This window comes from Hylobates moloch, unplaced genomic scaffold, assembly GCF_009828535.3.
Source record: "Hylobates moloch isolate HMO894 unplaced genomic scaffold, HMol_V3 SCAFFOLD_13, whole genome shotgun sequence".
Lineage (NCBI taxonomy): Eukaryota > Metazoa > Chordata > Mammalia > Primates > Hylobatidae > Hylobates > Hylobates moloch.
In genome coordinates this window covers 31,935,462-31,950,234 of record NW_026652288.1, presented here as the reverse complement: position 1 = coordinate 31,950,234, position 14,773 = coordinate 31,935,462, and the positions used below count along the sequence as shown (strand labels likewise).

Here is a 14,773-nt window from a genome sequence, read left to right as displayed (position 1 = left end):
ACAGGGTCTCCCTGTTGCCCAGGCTGTAGTGCAAAGATGTGATCACAGCTCACTAGCCTTGAACTTCTGGGCTCAAGGGATCCTTCTTCCTCAACCACCCAAGTAGCTGGGACTAGAGGCCACTATGCTCTGCTAATGGACCTTCCTCTTCAACGATCTTCCCTTCCACTCTCCTTCATCCATTCATTCTATGAGTATGCAATGACTAGATTATGATAAGCCACTTAAAATTGTTCTACCTGCAAAATAATAAATGCAGATATCCCATTCTCAAACCACAACCTCCTGTATTTCTATCTACTCCTAATCGCCAGTTCTTTTACTTCACTGGGACTTCCGGTCCGTTGATCCCACTACCTTCTATCTATTTTTCAGGCCCTTTCTATTTTGACTTGCCTTCCTACCTAGTTTCAACTGCATCTTCCATCCCTGCAAACATTCTTGTCCTTAATAGCTGAAATTCTCATGGCTCACAGTAGCATGAGTCAATTCAGGCAATGACTTTGAGTGATGGATGTGTGTGATAGATGCAATGGTGAAATGAAGAGTGTAATGAGAGATGGAGTCTCTAATTAAAGAAAGACCACCTAATGAGATGCAGGCAGAACATGAGATGTGGAATGTGAGGTATGAAATGAAATACAGTAGGTGGGGTGTACTTTCCTGACAAAACTCCAGGCCTGGATTGTCCTTAAATTTCCCTTTTTAAAATTCTGTAACTACACTCAGGATACTGGGGAAAAACTGCAAAATTTGGGAGATAAATACAAGTTCATACTGACAAATTTCAATGAAAATATTTAGAAGTGAATGCTAAGAAAACGCTGTATATCGAAACTTGTGGCATGCAGCAAAAGGCAGCAAAAAAGAGTAACTTTACAGTGGAGAAAGCTGTTGACACTACCTCGGTCAGGTGAACAAGGTCAACATTAACAGTGGTGATTCATGTTGATAGTATGTACCTAGATATGACATGACGAAAATAGTACTTTACCTCTATGATATTCCTCCCCAAAGATCCATATCCCCCATCTAACGATGAGAAAAACATCAAACAATCCTAACTGAGGGACTTCTACAAAAAACTGACCAGTATTCCTTGAAACTGTCAAGGAAATAAAAAACAAGGTGATTATGAGAAATCGTCACAAGCATGAGGAACCTAAAGAGACATGACGATGAAACATAATGTGCTATCTTGGATGAGTTCCTGCAACAGAAAAAAAGACATTTGGTCAAAACTAAGGCTGGGTGTGGTGGCTCACACCTGTAATCCCAGCACTCTGGGAGGTCGAAGTGGGCAGATTGCTTGAGCCCAGGAGTCCGAGCCCGGTCTGAGCAACATGGCAAAACTCAATCTCCAAAAAATTAGCTGGGTGTGGCAGCGTACGCCTGTAGTCCCAGCTACCTGGGAGGCTGAGGTGGGAGGATGGCTTGAGCTCAGGAAGTTGAGGCTGCAGTGAGCTGTGATCATTCCACTGCATTGCAGCTTGGGTGACAGAGTGACATCCAGTCCCCTCCCCCCCCAAAAAAATAGAAACAGAAAGAAAGTGAAAATACAACCTACAGAATGTGAAAAAAAAAACTGCAGATCACATTATCTGATAAAGGACTTCTATCTTGAATACATAAAAAAACTCTTATGGCCGGGCGCAGTGGCTCACATCTGTAATCCCAGCACTTTGGGAGGTCGAGGCAGGTGGATCACAAGGTCAGGAGTTCGAGACCAGCCTGGCCAATATGGTGAAATCCCATTTCTACTAAAAATACAAAAAAATTAGCCAGGCGTGGTGGCACATACCTGTAATCCCAGCTACTCGGGAGGCTGAGGCAGAAGAATTGCTTGAATCCTGGAGGCGGAGGTTGCAGTGAGCCGAGATTGCACTACTGCACTCCAGCCTGGGTGACAGAGCAAGACTCCGTCTCAAAAAAAAAAAACACAAAACTCTTACAACTCACAGATAAAAAATGCAAATAACCCACTTTGTAATAACCCAATTTGTAAAATGGGCAAGAATCTGAACAGATATTTCACCAAGGAAGATATTTAAATCGCAAAATAAATACCAGAAAACATAATCAATATCATTAGCCATCAGGGTAATAATGTAAACCAAAACTACAATGAGATACCACCTGAGACCCACTAGGGATGGTTATTATTTTTTATTAAAAGACATACAATAACAAGTGTTGTTGGCAAGGATATGGAGAAATTCATATGCTGGTAGTTAGAATGTAAAATGATGCAGCTGCTGAGGAAAACATTCTGGCAAGATGTTCAAAATGTTAAACATAGAGTTGTCATATAGACCCAGCAACTCTTTTCCTAGGTACTCAAGATGAATGAAAACCAATATCCCCACAAAAACTTGTATATTAATGTTTATAATAGCATGTTTAATAGCTCAAAAGTGGAAACAATTCAAATGTCCATCAAATAATGAATGGATTAAAAAATGTAGTATGAAAAAAATTAGTCGTGTGTGGTGGCACATGCCTGTAATCCCAGCTACTTGGGAGGCTGAGGCAGGAGACTGTCTTCAACCGAGAAGGTGGAGGCTGCAGTGAGCCGAGATCGCGCCACTGCACTCCAGCCTGGGTTGGAGAGTGAGACTCTATCTCAAAAAAAAAAAAAAAAAAAAAATTTATAGCACTAAATGCCCACAAGAGAAAGCAGGAAAGATCCAAAATTGACACCCTAACATCACAATTAAAAGAACTAGAAAAGCAAGAGCAAACACATTCAAAAGCTAGCAGAAGGCAAGAAATAACTAAAATCAGAGCAGAACTGAAGAAAATAGAGACACAAAAGACCCTTCAAAAAATTAATGAATCCAGGAGCTGGTTTTTTGAAAAGATCAACAAAATTGATAGACTGCTAGCAAGACTAATAAAGAAGAAAAGAGAGAAGAATCAAATAGATGCAATAAAAAATGATAAAGGGGATATCACCACCGATCCCACAGAAATACAATCTACCATCAGAGAATACTACAAACACCTCTACGCAAGTAAACTAGAAAATCTAGAAGAAATGGACAAATTCCTCGACAAATACACCCTCCCAAGACTAAACCAGGAAGAAGTTGAATCTCTGAATAGACCAATAACAGGCTCTGAAATTGTGGCAATAATCAATAGCTTACCAACCAAAAACAGTCCAGGACCTGATGGATTCACAGCCAAATTCCACCAGAGGTACAAGGAGGAACTGGTACCATTCCTTCTGAAACTATTCCAATTGATAGAAAAAGAGGGAATCCTCCCTAACACATTTTATGAGGCCAGCATCATCCTGATACCAAAGCCCGGCAGAGACACAACCAAAAAAGAGAATTTCAGACCAATATCCTTGATGAACATTGATGCAAAAATCCTCAATAAAATACTGGCAAACCGAATCCAACAGCACATCAAAAAGCTTATCCACCATGATCAAGTGGGCTTCATCCCTGGGATGCAAGGCTGGTTCAACATACGCAAACCAGTAAGTGTAATCCAGTATATAAACAGAACCAAAGACAAAACCCACATGATTATCTCAATAGATGCAGAAAAGGCCTTTGACAAAATTCAACAACGCTTCATGCTAAAAACTCTCAATAAATTAGGTATTGATGGGACGTATCTCAAAATCATAAGAGCTATCTATGACAAACCCACAGCCAATATCATACTGAATGGGCAAAAACTGGAAGCATTCCCTTTGAAAACTGGCACAAGACAGGGATGCCATCTCTCACCACTCCTATTCAACATAGTGCTGGAAGTTCTGGCCAGGGCAATCAGGCAGGAGAAGGAAATAAAGGGTATTCAATTAGGAAAAGAGGAAGTCAAATTATCCCTGTTTGCAGATGATATGATTGTATATCTAGAAAACCCCATTGTCTCAGCCCAAAATCTCCTTAAGCTGATAAGCAACTTCAGCAAAGTATCAGGATACAAAATCAATGTACAAAAATCACAAGCATTCTTGTACACCAATCACAGAGAGCCAAATCATGAGTGAACTCCCATTCACAATTGCTTCAAAGATAATAAAATACCTAGGAATCCAACTTACAAGGGATGTGAAGGACCTCTTCAAGGAGAACTACAAACCACTGCTCAGTGAAATAAAAGAGGATATAAACAAATGGAAGAACATTCCATGCTCATGGGTTGGAAGAATCAATATCGTGAAAATGGCCATACTGCCCAAGGTAATTTATAGATTCAATGCCATCCCCATCAAGCTACCAATGACTTTCTTCACAGAATTGGAAAAAACTACTTTAAAGTTCATATGGAACCAAAAAAGAGCCCGCATCGCCAAGTCAATCCTAAGCCAAAAGAACAAAGCCGGAGGCATCACACTACCTGACTTCAAACTATACTACAAGGCTACAGTAACCAAAACAGCATGGTACTGGTACCAAAACAGAGACATAGATCAATGGATCAGAACAGAGCCCTCAGAAATAATGCCGAATATCTACAACTATCTGATCTTTGACAAACCTGACAAAAACAAGCAATGGGGAAAGGATTCCCTATTTAATAAATGGTGCTGGGAAAACTGGCTAGCCATATGTAGAAAGCTGAAACTGGATCCCTTCCTTACACCTTATACAAAAATTAATTCAAGATGGATTAAAGACTTACATGTTAGACCTAAAACCATAAAAACTCTAGAAGAAAACCTAGGCAATACCATTCAGGACATAGGCATGGGCAAGGACTTCATGTCTAAAACACCAAAAGCAATGGCAGCAAAAGCCAAAATTGATAAATGGGATCTCATTAAACTAAAGAGCTTCTGCACAGCAAAAGAAACTACCATCAGAGTGAACAGGCAACCTACAGAATGGGAGAAAATTTTCACAACCTACTCATCTGACAAAGGGCTAATATCCAGAATCTACAATGAACTCAAACAAATTTACAAGAAAAAAACAACCCCATCAAAAAGTGGGCAAAGGACATGAACAGACACTTCTCAAAAGAAGACATTCATGCAGCCAAAAAACACATGAAAAAAATGCTCATCATCACTGGCCATCAGAGAAATGCAAATCAAAACCACAATGAGATACCATCTCACACCTGTTAGAATGGCAATCATTAAAAAGTCAGGAAACAATAGGTGCTGGAGAGGATGTGGAGAAATAGGAACATTTTTACACTGTTGGTGGGACTGTAAACTAGTTCAACCATTGTGGAAGTCAGTGTGGCGATTCCTCAGGGATCTAGAACTAGAAATACCATTTGACCCAGCCATCCCATTACTGGGTATATACCCAAAGGACTATAAATCATGCTGCTATAAAGACACATGCACACGTATGTTTATTGTGGCACTATTCACAATAGCAAAGACTTGGAACCAACCCAAATGTCCAACAATGATAGACTGGATCAAGAAAATGTGGCACATATACATCATGGAATACTATGCAGCCATAAAAATGGTGAGTTCATGTCCTTTGTAGGGACATGGATGAAACTGGAAAACATCATTCTCAGTAAACTATCGCAAGGACAAAAAAACCAAACACCGCATGTTCTCACTCATAGGTGGGAATTGAACAATGAGAACACATGGACACAGGAAGGGGAACATCACACTCCGGGGACTGCTGTGGGGTGGGGGGAGCGGGGAGGGACAGCATTAGGAGACATACCTAATGCTAAATGACGAGTTAATGGGTGCAGCACACCAATATGGCACATGGATACATATGTAACAAACCTGCACATTGTGCACATGTACCCTAAAACTTAAAGTATAATAATAACAATAAAATAAAAAAATAAAAAAATAAATAAATAAAATAAAATAGCGGGGGCTGGGCCTGGTGGCTCACGCTTGTAATCCCAGCCCTTTGAGAGGCTAATCTCTCTTAATATTTCCTGGCAATCTTACTGTGTTTCTGTATTCAACACTGTATGTAAACTATTTCACACTTTTTTCTTCTCAATCAGTACTCAGCGTCTCCTATTTCACAGAGGATGTGATTGTTATTTTTTCTCTCCTTCTCCTGTAGAGCTTATAGTAGGTTTCTCTTCTCCTACCTAAGTGCAGTCTCTTTAGCAGTGCCTGAGATGCCAGCCTCACCCTCACTCTGGTTCAGGGACATCATTTTATTGATTGTGCCTCTTGCTACTGGCTCCCTCCTGTCAGTTTTTAAAGTTGCTCAAATCTCTTCCATTTTAAATAAAACTCTCCCTGAGTCCTATCTTCCTCCTTTGGTTATCATTCTATCTCTCCTCTCCTTCAAGGTAAAAGCTCTAAAACAAATTTTATGTACCCTTATGACATCTCCATTTCCTGACCATCTGCTACTTCCTGCTCATTGCATCTCCCCACACCCCTCCATGTGGCTGAATTTCAATAAACACTTTCAGAAGTGTTTACTTGATTCCTCTGCAGGAGTTGACACTGAGCACTCCCTTCTTTTCAAAACATTCTCTTGACCTCCATGCCACCTTGGCTACTTCTCAGTCTTCTTTTCAATGGTGATTCCTCTACCCAGATATTAAATGTTCCTAGTTTTCCTTAAAGCTTTGTCTAGACTATCTGCTCTTCTTCCTCAGAGATTGCATTTGATCTCCAAGCTTTGCCATGTTTTGCTCTTGACTCCCCAAATTTTCTTACCCATCAGCAATCTGAGACTACAACATAAAAATCATTGCTAGCTCAGGTATCTGTTTCACCTGTTTTTTTGTTTGTTTGTTTTGTTCCAGGCTGGAGTGCAGTGGCGCGACCTTGGCTCACTGCAACCTCTGCTTCCGGGGGTTCTCTGTTCTCTATTCGCTTCTCCGAATCCCAAGTGATTCTCCTGCCTCAGCCTCCTGAGTAGCTGGGATTATGGGTCCCTGCCGCCACATCAGCTAATTTTCGTATTTTTAGTAGAGACGAGGTTTCATCATGTTGGCCAGGCTGGTCTCAAACTCCTGACCTCAAGTGATCTGCCTGCTTCAGCCTCCCAAAGTGCTGGGCTTACAGGCATGAGCCACCACACCTGACCAATTTCACCTGCTCTAACAAAACCCTTTGTTAAATGGCATCTTTCAACTTGGATGTTTGAAGCTGAACTCTGCTATCCAGCCTGTTCTCAAAGAGAGCTCATGCCTGTAATCCCAGCACTTTGTGAGGCCGAGGTGGGTGGATCACTTGAGGTCAGGAGCTCAAAACCAGCTATGAAACCCTGTCTCTACTAAAAATACAAAAATTAGCTGGGCATAGTGCACATACTTACAATCCCAGCTACACGGGAAGCTGAGTTGGCAGGATCACTTACTTGAGCCAGGGCGGCAGAGGTTGCAGTGAGCTGAGATCGTGCCACTGCACTCCAGCCTGGGTAACAGAGCCAGAACCTGTCTCAAAAAAAGAAAAAAAAAAAAAAAAGAGCCATCACAGACCGTATTCATGTTCTAGAAGCTCTGTGTTAAATCCTGGGCCCAATCATTCTGCTGTGTAGATCCTGCTATCATACTTTATTTTCCAAAAGCTCTTTCTTAGCATCTTATTGTTGCTGAGTAGATGCAGTCTACTGAAAAACTTAGGATCTCTGAAAAACTGAGGTCTTTGGAGTTTGATTTTTCTTGTTTTCTACAGTGCCTGATTTCTTTGGGAGTTGTTTGGCTTTTAGTCTCAGTCTTCCTTGTGGGAGGCTGTTGTCAAATGTCTGATAATCCTGCACTGTCCTCTTCACATTTGAGAGTGAGACAGAAGTTGATTGGGAGTTCTGTGTGTCTAAGGGAGGTGGTGACTTTTTGACAGGCTAACTTCACTAGGGGGTGATTGGGGAAGCAAAATGGCCCCTTCTTTGTAGGGCCTTTTCCTGGGGGGCAGTTCCATTTCTCCTAAGAAGAATCCTCCAGTCTTCCTCCTGGAGCATATAAGCCCAACTGCAAGTGTCTGGGAACAAAGTGGAGTGGGAAAGCCTATTGCTTTTGTGTGCTCCCAGGGTATCCTGACCTACCATAGCACCCACCACCCATCTAATTACTTGATAATGCATGTCTTCACACTATTTTGTAAGCCCATTTAGACAGGGACCATGTCTGTCGTTTGCACATATCCCCAGCACCCAGCATAATCTGCAGCACATAGTAGCACTAAAGATGTTGCTGAATGAATGAACAGTGAGAGCTCTGGTACTGGTTTAGGTGAACTACAGGACAACACTAACGAGAGTTGTGTTTGGGATACAGAAACCCCCAAGAATCAGAACCCTTCTACCCAGCGCATTCGAGATTTTTCCTGGAATTCCAATCAAGCCATTTGCACTCTCCACAGCCCACATACAGCCTATGGCTCTAAATGTCATGGATTCTGTTTCTCTCAGATATAGTCTGCTCCTCATAATATAAGCACTGCAGATTAAATGAACAAAAGACATGCCCTTGGTTCCTGCACTAGCACACATTCCAATAATTATCTAAGAAACTCTCTTAAATTGATGATAAGATCCTTATACCTTAGTAGATAACCAGTATAAATTGCTCACACTCTGAGGGTGGAATGGGCTTTAAATTCTTCTTAAATTCCTTTTAGGTGGTGCAAATATGTTCTGCTAGGTGAGAAGGAGAAAAAAAGTTGATCTTTGGGGAAGGAGCCTTAAATAGACACACAACTGGCAACCAGCATTTGGACTGAGTGCATGCCATGCTGGGAAGCATATGGAGAAGGGGCAAAAGCAGAAAGGACATGAACATGAGATGGAAGAGAGAGCAGGGAGAAAGCCATCCTCCAAGGAACAGAGGAGGTGGAAGGCAGGGGAAAGCGAGGACCTATGTACTATTTGGGCTGGGCACAGGCTAAGCTGCGATAACAGAGACCCAACTATACACATCTCCCAAGAAACACAAGTTTAATATACAACAAATTAACCCTCCAAAGTTGGGTGAGGTACACTAAGACTAAGATGAGCTCGGATGAGCCGAGTAACGTGGATTGATAAGCCAGGCATACATCTTCTGCAATTTGTGTGTGATATTCTGGAGTATAAACTATAAACATGTAAGTAACAGAGTTCCCGTGTCCAGTCTGCCTGTCTGTCCACTCTGTACTTCAAGGTGAACTTAGTCATCCAGAAAAGGCCAGGTAGGTGGGTAGGGCTAACGTTTTGCACAATTTAATATGCGTAATTAACACAGAGCTAGTTTTGTGAAATCCTAATGTTGTATACTGGCCAATCTGTATGATGGTACATGACCTGAAAGAAAGGTAGTTTTTCTTATTGCAAGACTCACTTGGGTTCCAGTACCACCTAAACTGGTAACATAGGATAAAGAATGAACACTAAATTATTTGTGTGTGTGCATTCTTTGTGTATCAGAAAGACAGGATATCCACCTACCCTCTGTAGGAAATACTTTAGGTGCCCTATTATGTAAGGAATGGAGGAACTTCCTGAAGAGGCTCGGGAGGGTTATACATAAACAGATAAACAAAAACACCCAAATCTTTAGATACTGAAGTAGGCTCACTTACTCAAGTTTACAGTTAGGAACATACCCAAAGAAACAACAGTTAGGTAGTGTTTACTTTTTCAGAAGAGGAAACGACCTAATATTGCCAAAGATTGACTCCAGTTTTGAAAACAAGTACTGAATAATAGCATCTCTCACACATCAATTTTAAAGCAATCTTCCATTTCCTAGGAGTAAGGAAAAGGGAAAAAAATGTAATTCATTTATATATTGTTGCTACCTCATTACGAATCACTATTTATCAGATTCCCTTATACTCTAGGAAAAATATAATAGACCATATTCACAATCACTGCCCTAGCTATAGAGAATTATATTAATAATTTCTTTCTGAGGCAAAGCACTGGTTCAAACATGGCCATTTCAAAGTGAAAAAAAAGTATGTAAAATAAATGTAGAACCTATTTTTTTTTTTAATATTTTTCTTCCAACTAATATACTTATTTCTTTACTCAGGTGCATTTTTTGGAAAGAACCCTCTGAAAAACTTCCAGCAGTTGAATTTGGCGGGAAATCGTGTGAGCAGTGATGGATGGCTTGCCTTCATGGGTGTATTTGGGAATCTTAAGCAATTAGTGTTTTTTGACTTCAGTACTAAAGAATTTCTACCTGATGCAGCATTAGTCAGAAAACTTAGCCATGTGTTATCCAAGTTAACTTTTCTGCAAGAAGCTAGGCTTGTTGGGTGGCAATTTGATGATGATGATCTCAGTGTTATTAAAGGTGCTTTTAAACTAGTAACTGCTTAAATAAAGTGTACTCGAAGCCAGTAAGTGCTCTGGGACCTCATTACTTTAAGCCTGGTAGTTAAAAAAAATCTTGCAAAAGGATGCCAAAGAAGATAAGGAAGTGGAAAGAAGTTTAATTTGATGATTAAAAACATGCAACAGTTTTGTGTCTTAGCTCTCCTACTAGGATTATTGGCTCCTTGAAGGAACCCTCATTCATCTTTGTGTTACCTTTGGTCTGGGTCACACCAACTGGTATACTGAATGCATATTAACTTAGTATAGTGCCTGGCATGTAACAGATTCTCAACAATATTCTCAATAAATATTCGCTGAATATGAGATAAATTATTAATAGCTACTGAGTAAAGATTATTTAAAATCAGAGAGGAAACTCCATATATGTTCTTTAATCCAAACAGTTTAATTCAAACAATCTGGAATGTAAAAAGCACTTTCTGATATTAGAAGGAGATCAGACTCCCAAAAAAGATCAGCATTCTTTAGTCAAGCAAAACTTGGAGGTTTACAAACAGCTAAATCAGAGGCTTGAAATTCAGGTCCTCTCCAGTACCTGCTACATTATATGTAATTCCAAACATGACTTCAGAGATTAAAGAAGGGAAGATGTTTCCCATTCTTTTGTACCCTATATAAACTAAGGGTACCCTGCCCTAATCTTTTTTCCAACACTTCCCCAAATAACCCTTCCTTACAAAGAAAGAAGTCTAAGAAAACTCTCTAATCTAAATACATTTAAGTAGAGGCAAGCCTGAAAAAAACACAAAAACCTAAATGGTGTTAGGCTGTGGTTCACCTATTCTCATGGCACCTCAAATTAATGGCTTGGGTGTTGGTGTAGGTAACACTTGGCCCATATGTTGAGGTAGTCACTAGATAAAATTCTGGGCACAACATCTGTTTAGCAATTGGGCACACATTCTACAGATTTAGCCATAACATTTTGAAGCTGATATTTTACAGATCAACTAATTAATTCCTCTCCCTAACTTTACAGATGAGAAAGCTCATATGATTTGCCCATGGGTTATAAAACTACTTCCTTACACAGTGGCAGCATCAGAACTGGAATTCAGATCTCTTGCCTCCTAGGCAGTGTTTTTCTCATTATAATACGGTGACTTCATAAAGCAGGGTTAATTACACTCCACAGAGCTTACATCTTAATCACAAACAATGGGACAAATATTTAAATTGAACTTCTTTCTCTGTCTAGCTTCAAGTGATTCTGTGGCAAGATTTACTAGTAAGGCTGCTGCCTATAGGCCTATGCTGGGCAAGTTCCTTATTTTCATATCCAGAAGTTAGTCAGAGCTTGGCAAATAAGACTTCTCTATATAATAATGCATGGGCCAATGTCCCCTGTAACATCTTACATTCAGGAAGTAGGGCCAATTCTTTCATAACCCACAGGCAACTGTGAGTGTCCTTTCTCAAATAGTGAAGGTAGGTATTAAAGCACCTTTGGTGGGACAGATGCACAGGTGTTGCCTCTGAAGTGGTGTTGAGGAAGTAGGCATAAAACCTCACACAGAACTGTGTTTGGTACCTGAACATTTTAAAATCCTATGGGGATGGGGAAGACATGCATGGGGTGGCAGCACATACCTCTTAACCATAACTCAGGACATGGCAGTTCAGATTTCATGCATGACCCTAATTCACATTTAGTTGAGATCAATGGAGGAAGAAGAATCATCCTGTAATAGTAGACCAATAACAGATACAGTAATAGTTGGAAAACATAAGATAAAGGCCAAGGAACAGGTTGTCTTATTACATTTTACGAAGTATCATTTTCCCCAGTAGTCAAGGTAGCGTAGGCTGTATTTCTTTAGCAGGTCACATGCCTCAACAGGGGTTGCAGATGTCAAAGACAATGACCAACTCCTCACTAAGAAAAAGTCTTTAGGACATGGTCACTTATTACCACAGATGACAATTCTGCTTGACACAGATGGCTTCTTGGATGTTTTTAATCCACAGTGAAGAAAAAGGATTTCAAAGTGCTGCTCCTATTTGAAAGTGAATGAGTTGACTGAAGAAACTGTTGCAAATTCTAGAAAAACAAAAATCTTCTCTAGATAGCTGGCTGATGGCTAGGAGAGTCATAAATCTCCAGGAGCATTGGATTCCAGGAAAGTTAAGTCCATTCTCAAAATCCCATTTTAAAACTGTTATGGTATGCATAATAAAATAAAACAATAAAAAACCCTCCTAGGTCATGTGTGACTGCTGCTTGTTATACTTTTTGGAAGTAATATTAGCCATGTTAGAAAGTCCTTAAACTCTACATTTGGAAAACAACTAAAAAATAATATAATCTACGTAATTCTCACACTTCATCACAGTTAACAATTTCCCATTTTTGACAAAGCAAAACAAAAAGAAACTGCCCACTGCAGACCTAACAATGCTGTATTCTATAATCTAAGGTCCATTATGCTTTGGTAAAATTATATTATATATGCTCAAATTCTTTGTGCAACTTGAAAAGACATCAAATTCCATATTATGTATGGAACTCCATGTGTTTTGGTAATATATTTGATATATTTTGTTAATAAAATAGGAAATTAAAAAGCCAATGAATGGAAATGTGTCAGAAAAGATAAATTCATTATGTCAGTATTTGATTAAATGTAACATAGAAAATTGGGATTCTTTCACTGCATATCACCAAAAGTTGGGTAGTCCCTTAATCAAAATAAAACACCGAGAACCATGGACTATTTACAAATGTACTAAAATTTTTAAAGGAGAGAAACTTTAACAAAAATCTTGATAATTAAAAATTCAAATTGTGCTGGATAGCATGTATTCCAAAATTTCTGCTAAAAATTTTTGCTTTTAGTTTGTAAGACATAATTCAGGAGAATCTCAAAGAAAAATGTAGCAATTAAGTTGGAAAAGCTATAAAAGAGACTTTTACTTTTTGAACAGACATTTTTCCCTTTCCCAAAATGTGTATTACTCAAGAAGCATGTTTATAAATTTCACTAAAGAAAATATCGGCCAGGCGCGGTGGCTCACACCTAATCCCAGCACTTTGGGAGGCTAAGGTGGGTGGATCATGAGGTCAGGAGTTCAAGACCAGCCTGGCCAACATGGTGAAATCCCCGTCTTTACTAAAAATACAAAAATTAGCTGGGCGTGGTGGCAGATGCCTGTAATCCCAGCTACTCGGGAGGCCGAGGCAGAATCATTTGAACCCAGGAGGCAGAGGTTGCACTAAGCTGAGATCACGCCACTGCATTCCAGCCTGGGTGACAGAGTGAGACTCCATCTCAAAAAATAAAACAAAACAAAACAAAAACTAAGGAAGCCTTAATAAAGTACAGCCTTAAGCTAATAATAATGTATTGGCCGGGCACAGTGGCAGAGCAAGACTCCGTCTCAGAAAAAAAAAGAAATATTGTATCTTAGTAATGTGACAGATCCACTCCATCAAGTGGCTCTTATAAAGGTAAGGTCACATCACACTGCAGTCAACTACAAAACCAAAGATACCAAAATCCAAATTTAAAGAAACACATTTTCTAAAGGAAGCCTATTTAAAGCCTTTAACATTTACGAGGATTTCACTGTCACAAATACATTTTACAAAAATATAGTTTCATAGGTTTCATGAAATGTGAACAAGCTTACTATTATCTAACATTTAGAGTAAATGATTAAACAGTCAATGCAAAGTTGGATTACTAAATAAATTGGAAGCCAAAGAATCAATATTCTTCATAAAAATAAGTTAGAGTCTATCATGGTCTTGGTTGTCCAATTCTATTATTAGTTCCATATCTACTTGGTATATTTGTAAAACCAGTCCTCAGTCCTTGAGTTGCTCCAATTCCTGGAACTCCAAGTCCTTGATTAAGCATGCTGCTGTAAGGTGTGTGTCCATGATTGAGACCAAAACCATAAGGCCTTGTTTGTGTGTTTAGAAGAATAACTGGGTTCACATTTTTCCCAGGAGTGTTAAATGAAAATTCTGGAGGTGGACTACTAGGTTTAGCTGGAGTTGATGTAACTGGGTTCAAATCATCAGTACCCTTTAAAAGAGGGATTGGGATTACGTGATGATCTGAAAAGTTTAGGACATTGGCTGCAACAGGCCCAGACAATAAGGCAGGCCTAATCCAGTCATCCTTGAAAATTTGAACAGTCAGAGTAGACACTAGAGTGTACAGCCTGTTGGTCACATGAGCAAGAACCATTTGTTCATTGGCATCTCGTCGAATTCTTACATGCACTGATCCAGCCTAAAAGGGGCAAAATCATAACAAAGAGATTGCTTAGAATTACACTAACGAAAATTTCATTAGATAAAACATTTATGATTTGTTAAGTTCCTGGCATTTTCTTTGAAAGAAAAAGCTTAATGTTAATATTTCTTAAAGACTACTTGCTGGTGATTATCATTGTAATGAGTTAAATAATTTGTGAATCTTTAAAATACAAAAAAAGAAATATCCACGTAGGAACAAGATAGGCATGTTATAATACAAGGAAGAATATAAATGAAACATAGGAAAAATACAATA

General features: G+C 39.4%; 2 protein-coding genes across 9 annotated transcripts in view; one reads left to right on the top strand and one right to left on the bottom strand.

The window, feature by feature from the left end:
- The window catches only part of NLRC4 (NLR family CARD domain containing 4), a 37,101-nt gene extending 26,869 nt beyond the window's left edge, over positions 1–10,232 (top strand). Inside the window, exon 8 of the mRNA XM_032172640.2 lies at positions 9,940–10,232. Coding sequence (XP_032028531.1) covers positions 9,940–10,232 — 293 coding nt within the window. The remainder of the gene's footprint in view (positions 1–9,939) is intronic.
- The window catches only part of SLC30A6 (solute carrier family 30 member 6), a 98,324-nt gene that overhangs the window by 27,412 nt on the left and 56,139 nt on the right, over positions 1–14,773 (bottom strand). For 5 of the 8 annotated variants that reach the window (XM_032172633.2, XM_032172634.2, XM_032172637.2 and 2 more), the window contains one exon: positions 9,701–14,491. The exons of 1 other annotated variant lie outside the window; for it this stretch is intronic. In XM_032172633.2, the coding sequence (XP_032028524.1) occupies positions 13,991–14,491 (501 nt within the window). In that variant the 3' untranslated portion in view covers positions 9,701–13,990. Of the gene's footprint in view, positions 1–8,855; positions 9,651–9,700; positions 14,492–14,773 lie in introns of those variants that run through there. 2 more of the 8 variants (XR_009209203.1, XR_009209202.1) reach the window with 2 other exon arrangements.